The sequence below is a fragment of the Medicago truncatula genome, chromosome 1 (assembly GCF_003473485.1).
Source record: "Medicago truncatula cultivar Jemalong A17 chromosome 1, MtrunA17r5.0-ANR, whole genome shotgun sequence".
In the NCBI taxonomy this organism is placed as follows: domain Eukaryota; kingdom Viridiplantae; phylum Streptophyta; class Magnoliopsida; order Fabales; family Fabaceae; genus Medicago; species Medicago truncatula.
Genome location: NC_053042.1, coordinates 37,094,135 through 37,101,740, shown reverse-complemented (window position 1 = coordinate 37,101,740; position 7,606 = coordinate 37,094,135). Strand labels below are relative to the sequence as shown.

Genomic DNA, 7,606 nt, shown 5'->3' with positions numbered 1-7,606 from the left:
ACAATTTTCTTTTCTTATAGTGAAAGGAAGATAGTCCACGAAGAAAGCCCATTTATATAAATATGTAACGCATATATATATTGAAACAACCAGCCGAAGAAGCATAACAGAAAGAAAGAAATATTTCCTCAAAAGCAAAAGATAAGAAAGAAATATATTAAACTCTTATGCTATTTTGTCTCCAACGAAACCCTCAAACCATCGTAGAAGATTTACCATGAAAACTGGCGACGATCATACCTTTAATTCCCTGCCAATGAAAAGGAAAAGAACATATTCCCTCGAATATTCGTCAACGGAAAATTTAGCCTCCGCGAAACTCACCGGAAGTCCAATGAAAAGGAAGAACATAACTCCTTCACAAGAAACATATTCATATTTACCGGACGAGTGTTGGGAAAGTATCTTCAAATTAATGAATGACTACAGCCGTCACCACTTGAATTCTCTATCCCTCGTCTCCAAACAGTTTCTCTCCATCACTAATAGTCTTCGATTCTCACTCACCCTCAAAAACTCAACACACCCTTTCCTCCCTCGTCTCTTGAAAAGGTTCACCAACCTCACCTCCCTTGACCTCTCCCACTATGGCTATGAACTAGATGAGCTTCTCCGCAAAATCTATAATTTCCCATTGAAACTCTCATCACTCAAACTCCCCGAAGGACGCGCCTTTCCCGCTAATGGCTTGCGAACTTTCTCCCAAACCATTAAAACTTTGACTTCTCTCACTTGTTGTTCTCATGTTTTTGGTGATAACAACGACCTTTCACTCGTTGCCGATTGTTTCCCTTTGCTCAAAAAACTCAACCTCGGTCACCCTCAGTTCAACAATCACACTAACTTCATTAATGGATTTCACTCTCTCTTATCCAACTGTCAATATATACAATATTTGGATCTAAATCACACTTATTTTCTGAATGATCAACATGTTGCCGAGTTCTCTTTGTTTCTTGCTGCTTTGGTGTCTATAAACCTTAATGGATGTTGGAGGCTCACAGAATCAGCATTGTTTTCACTTGTTACAAACTGTCCTTCACTTAGTGACATCAAAATGGAATGCACAACTATTGGGAAAGAGAGTATAGAGCATGATAATTCTTTGACGGACTTTGAAGTAAGCCCTCAATTAAAGTCTCTTTCTTTGGCGGACTGTCAGCACTTGAGAGATGAAAACATCGTATTGTTTCCTTTCATGTTCCCCAATTTGGAGGTGCTTGATTTGAGCTATTCGAAGGACATATCTAAAGAAATTATTCGTCATGTTTTAAGATGTTGTAGTAAGATTAAGTATTTGAACTTATAGTGACAGAAAGAAGAAAGTCTTCTTGCATTGCATCGTCATGGATGTTTTGTTTGCTAGTATTATGAAAGTGCTATGCTCAAGTTTCATTGAACTTTGTAAGTTGTTTTTGCTTTAAGATTTACTTCTCTGAGAAATTACTTTTTTAAAATGTCAAGTGCATTTACTCATCCGGAAGCTACCGCTTTTTCTTTTTAAGTGTACGTAACTTGGCATCTGTTCTTGAAATGACTGCTAATCTTATTGTTAGAACTGATACATAAAACAATTCTTAACTGTTTAGTTCGCCTTTAACACTCTTTTGTGCAGAAATGAAATTTATAGAAGTTACCAAGTGAATATAACAAAAATAATATATTTTGCTTAGGTTGAACATATTTGCCTTGAGAATTCAAAACCAATGTATCTTGGGGTGGGAGTAGAATTCTACATTCAAGTTGTAATTTTGGCAATATAGATTTTGATGTGATGCTCCTCTATTTCTTTTCAATATAAGTTTGGGAACTGTCCAAACTATTAATTTAAATCATATATCAATTAGGTTGTCGTGGCTTATAGCCGAGTTAAAATTTCAAATGTGAAATTAAGAGCACACATGACTTAAATAACACTTAATTCATAAAACATAACAAAGTTAACAAACAGCCTTCTTCTAGTTGCATTCGTGATCTTACTATGATCAACGATAATGCATGACTCTTGGCTACATCACACAAGGGTTACATAAAACTGATAGTAATCTCACACTCAAACAACTGACCACAAAGAAACCATAAGAGAAAATGCAATAATCGAACAAAGTACATAGCTCGCCAATGCTCAAACCCATGAAGCTACCTAATGCTAACCATTATGGCAGCACTTGTAGCTGATATACACTTCCATTGTGCGGTGACAATCTGGACACTTAATAAAGTCTGGGATTTTTCCATCAACATTAGGAATCTCAAGGTGAGAGCAAATATGAACAGAACTAGCAATCGTGTTATGATACTCTCTAAATGAGTATTCAAAGCCCTTGGTGCTCACATCACCTTTCCATGTGCCAAACTCTGCAAATGTCTTCAAAACTGTAGTCCCATGACCAACAGCAATCACAATAGAACCTTTGGTTACAATTGCCCACCCTGACTCATTTTTGTAAGAAAGCAATTTCTCAACCTGTTGTGTAACAGAGTTTGTTTTCTCATGCATCTTGGTCACAAACAAACTCTCTACCTTTTTCCAAAAGGTGTTAACCACATTTTGTTGTTGAGACTCCAAGCAAATCAACTCAATGGAAGTGTTTGTCTGCTTAATAGTGGCATCATTTACCAGGGCACCAAAATACTTTGTGAATTGTTGAATCCATTCCTTATCTTTACCTCCACAAATGATGACAATGTCATCCTCCCTCTTCATTTTTCAAAGGAAATTTATTAGTCACGTTTTTTTTTTCTTTCTCAATTTAAACTTGTCAACAATAAAGAGAATGGACAATATATTAAACTTCTAGAAATAATATGCACTGGATATGTAAAAAAGCTTTGTCACAAACATAATTATGTTTCACAATATAGGTAAATATTACTCTGGATTTAGGTAAATATTACATGATGTTATATTATCAGATATAGTTAAATGTCTCTATATAAGATTTTTTATACTATTGTCTCTATATAAGATTTTTTTATACTATTATTAGTACATGGTAATTAAATTCATAAAAATTATCATGATATGTAAGAGTTTTCATTGTAATAAGAGATTTTATAAAATTTACGACCAACCAAACACTTACCCACTTAATCTTTATATCAATGCCAACCAGCACGGAATCAACCCACATTAGTTCTTGGGTCATTGATTCTTCTTTGGTTTTGGTGAAAGGGAATCCCTTTACTCCCCAAACATGAATCATATGAAATGCATTCTGATGCAGAATCTTTCCTTGTGTACTCAACACAACAACCAAAGGATTCAGCTTGAAATGCAACTCCTCCTTTATGAACCTGATGCCTTTTATGGTTGCAAAGTGATGTAACACATACCATGGCATCTTAGACTTCAAGGAATCAAACTTCTTCCTCCCCCTATCATTCCATTCCTCCACAATAGGAATCCACACAATCTGGTGTTGGCTTCCTGTTTTCTGGATATGATCATAAATTCGAATCATAGTTGAGATGTCTTCTTGGCAGATGTCCAAGGTTGAAATGAACAAGAAAACGTCCTTCTTTTTCAACACATCAATATTAACCTGTTTAAATATAAAACATTCAAACCAAGCTAGATTAAAAAGTGAAGACAAAATGTACTCACTTTAATAACAAATGTATTTATTGTCATAATGTATAAAGTAATTAAGATATGATAAACACTAACCAGGGTTTTAGTGGAACCACAATAGATGGGTGTTTGTGGAGTATCTTTCCAGAAAATCAGCACCTTAAACACTTCCATAATTTCCGTTGGAGTTTGAAAGAGTTTTTTGAGTAACTTGTTATACTCAGCTTCATCTGAGAATTTAAATAATTTCCTTCAATATGGGAAGAAAATATAAATAAAAAAAGTTTAATACATGTCGCAAGCCATCATTACCAATCTGTATAGTGATTTGTGACACATGCTTCCTCAGTTTGCTGATTATGATGTTGATTTTTTGGCCAAATTGAGATAAGTCCTGCCTCTCTTCCCTGAAAAAAGAAATATTATTAGTAACTATTATTGTATTAATGTAGCTAACTTAATCATTATGCAGAAGGATTCAATACCAACAACAAAAATAACACAACTTACGAATCAGTTGTAAGGCATTCAATCTGAGTAACAATTGCAACAATGGTGATGATAACCCAATAGACATCAACTGGGAATTGCTCCAAAGCTGGAGCAAGAGCTGGCACTTCCTTGATATCATGACGCGAGTTGAGTCTTTCCAACGCAATGATGATATCAATCAGTTGCGATGTTGCCTTGATCAGATTGTTAACCTCCAAAACTGCATAGCGGTGTTTTTTGAGCAATTCAGGTTTGGTGAGTTGAGGTACTCTCTTCATAATGGCTAATGATTTGGCAAGTGGTTCTGTTGGTAGATACTGTGATAGCAGCCAAAACTCTCCATACTCAAGAGCAAAAGCAGAAAGAGTGAGAACTCCTTTTGCAACCCATGAGTAGTTTGACAGCTTGTTCAGGATTGCTAGTGTTGTTCTGTATGCAATTTCCTCACCTGGGGCCTTGCATGCCATCTACAACCATTATACAATACCGTTATCCATATACAATGTGCACCAAATCTTAAGGTTTTCTTTACTACTAGTTATGTGCACAATTTGCGGAGACTAATCTTAGAAATCGTGATTGGGCCTAACACAACCCCACAAAACCGACTTACGAGGTGGGGATTGTCCCCACTTATAAACGGTTGCGGTTATGGTGGATAAGGAAATCATTATGCACCCTGCATAAATCCAGAAATGGTTTCTGTGAGTTGTACTCTAAAACCATTAGATGTACTTAATGGTTTCCAACACTCTGCATAAATTCCAGCCCAATTATGCCAAAACCATTTTCCTGTGGAAATGGTTTCTGTGAGTTGTACTCCAAAACATTTCTGGATTTATGCAGGGTGCATAAGGATTTCCTTATGCACCATAACCGCACCCCTTATAAACACATTGTCAGACCATCTCCTATCCGATGTGGAACTCTTAACACGCCCCCTCACGATTGACACTATTGGGCTTGATTCGTGGACATAAATGGTGGATGGCCCGATAGCGGAAACCTGATAGCAGGTGAACCAACGGATCTTGGAGTAGGCTCTAATACCATCTTAGAAATCGTGGTTGGGCCTAACACAACCCCACAAAACCGGTTTGTGAGATGAGGATTGCCCCCCACTGTATGCTCCATTTAGGCTAAGCTTTATTTACTCCATTTAGGGTTTGGATACAAGACATGTGGCAAAAAAAATCTAACGGTTGAGATTTTAAATTAAAAAACAAATATTTGTTTAATAAAAATACATAATGATAACAAACAAATCATGTTCCCTTCTTCTCTCATATCACAACAACTTTTTATTGTTTTTTAATTTAAAATCTCAATCGTTAGATTTTGTTTTGTTAGATGTCTTACATCCAAACTCTAAATGGAGTAAATGGAGCCTAGCCTAATGGAGCATACCCGAACTCCTTATAAACACATTGTCAGGTCATCTCCAATACGATGTGGGACTCTTAACAACTAATCCCTTAAATCTTGTGGGGCCCAACTAAGTAGCAAATTCTCTCTAAGAGTTTTAACGTTCCTGCATCTTTAAGGCTGGATTCGAACAAATAACTTTGTTTAAGTATAAAAGACTTGTATCATCTCATCTAAACGATTGTAGGTAATCAACCACTAATATTATTTCCATGGAATTCATTCTGGATTGAGTTGTTGCTAAAGAAAAAAGTTAAGAGTTGATATCGTAAGACACTCATGATTTATAACACAGGTATATATTTTCCTTTTTTGAAAGATAACACAAGTATATATATTATCAACATTTAATAATTTAAAAAAAAAAAAACACTTAATAATTTGGTTTTTAAGGTTTGATATTCATTTGGTTTTTACGGTTTGATATTCAGTTTACCGTCTAAATTGATTAATCTTGGTTGAAGAGTCTGATTGATCACCTTTAATAGAGAGACCACTTTGTTATTGGATTAATTTTTCGAAAAAAATCATTATATATATTTTTTTAAATTATTATCATATGTTTGTTCAAATTATGTAAAAAAGAGAATCTGAAAAGATAAACAAAATCAATAAACTATTTCAATTTTTTTAATCTTAATTATTAAATATTTAAATTTTAAATAACTTTTAACAAACACACATTAAATCTCTAATTTTTTTAGGGGTTTTTAATCTCTAAATTATTAAAAATCAAAATAATTTTGTTTTCATAATCTGTAATAAACATACCCAAAATCTCTCCTCACAACTATGTTTTTTCTTCCATCCACATGATTTGTATTAAAACCATTACTTAAAAATATCGAGCTAAATCGGAAGAGCTTAATGTTGGGATATATATGTACACTTAGTTTAGCATATGAAAATGAAATATTAAAATAAGACCTCAGAATTGATTTTCTTCAAAGTACACAACGGTGAAGTGAAGCTGGCAGGGGGGTTAATGTTATCTAACTGCTCCAGACTTGTTTGTTGTTCATGTCCCTGTAATAATCAAACAAGTTAACATTATTCAACTAAAAGCAGTATACTACATAAAAAGAAAATAAATAGGTGCAAATATATACATACTTGCACAAAGTTATCAACAACATGGGTTGAACGTGTAAGGATGTTGCCAGCAATGTTGAAAAGATATTCAGCATCAAACTTAGTGTCACTATGGACATGAGTTGAATAAATCTCTTCCAAAATGTGTTCATCAGACATGGTTAAAGGGTTATGGTCAATAATATCTCCATTTCCAATGTGAATAGATGATCTTGATAGGCGAATCATATTGATTCAGAGAGAAAAAAAAAAAGTGCACTAGAATTACTCTTGTGGGTTACTATGGTTTAGAAGCAAAGATTTTGTGTGCTTTGTGTGGTTGCTTCAGTGCCCTATTTATAGTATTGAGTGCCCTATTTATCATCATTTGAGTTCAAAGGGTCATGCACAACAATGTTATGTATCATAGGATTATGAATTTATATTTAAAAGGATTAATTTTGCAATCGAAAAAAGTCCAATGGTGCATCTTATTACCCGCTTATCTTCTATTTACATGTAATTAATCTTTCATATATAAAATTTGCACTTTATTTCTTTTTCTTTTTGCTGTTAGGATAAGTCTCTTGCTGAGCTGGGAGTTCAATGTACAACTGGCACAGTATTGTTGTTTTTAACTTAAGCATTAAGTATAATCGTGTGCAATTCTTGAGAATTGAAACTAATATCTTATCTTGCATCTATATAGACTAAGTTCAAATCTTATCGAATGCGGTCGTAAAATAATCATTAATATCACTTTAAATAGTTTCAATTTATCGGTTTTTGTTTTAGAGGAAATTTAGTTTTTAAATATATCTTATGTTAATTGAGGGATAATTAAGTGGTTGACATGTATCATATCAATTGTGTTTCCAAACTTAAGAATTCAACTCGGTGTTTTTAAAAGTATCAAAGGTCAATATATTGGACTCAAAAGCAACCATATAAGTGGTTTGAACATCACATGTACACCAAAAAATCTTATAAAATAATTAGTGAACTTATTTCTTTACTTATATGTTATTCATCTTTCACATAATT

At 33.9% G+C, this 7,606-nt stretch overlaps 2 protein-coding genes across 2 annotated transcripts; one reads left to right on the top strand and one right to left on the bottom strand.

Annotated features, from left to right (window-relative positions):
- The first annotated feature begins 217 nt into the window (after nucleotides 1-217).
- Nucleotides 218-1,309, top strand: LOC11424442 (protein AMN1 homolog). Its single transcript, XM_003590719.1, has one exon. The coding sequence runs from the start codon at nucleotides 218-220 to the stop codon at nucleotides 1,307-1,309; it is 1,092 nt and encodes a 363-aa protein (XP_003590767.1).
- A 593-nt stretch (nucleotides 1,310-1,902) lies between these two features.
- On the bottom strand, nucleotides 1,903-6,902 carry LOC11431283 (protein SIEVE ELEMENT OCCLUSION B). Its single transcript, XM_003590718.3, has 7 exons — nucleotides 6,605-6,902; nucleotides 6,419-6,517; nucleotides 4,085-4,533; nucleotides 3,887-3,981; nucleotides 3,671-3,804; nucleotides 3,087-3,545; nucleotides 1,903-2,701 (listed from the first exon to the last, which is right to left on the bottom strand). The coding sequence occupies exons 1-7, from the start codon at nucleotides 6,809-6,811 to the stop codon at nucleotides 2,150-2,152; spliced, it is 1,995 nt and encodes a 664-aa protein (XP_003590766.1). The 5' UTR covers nucleotides 6,812-6,902; the 3' UTR covers nucleotides 1,903-2,149.
- Nucleotides 6,903-7,606: the final 704 nt, after the last annotated feature.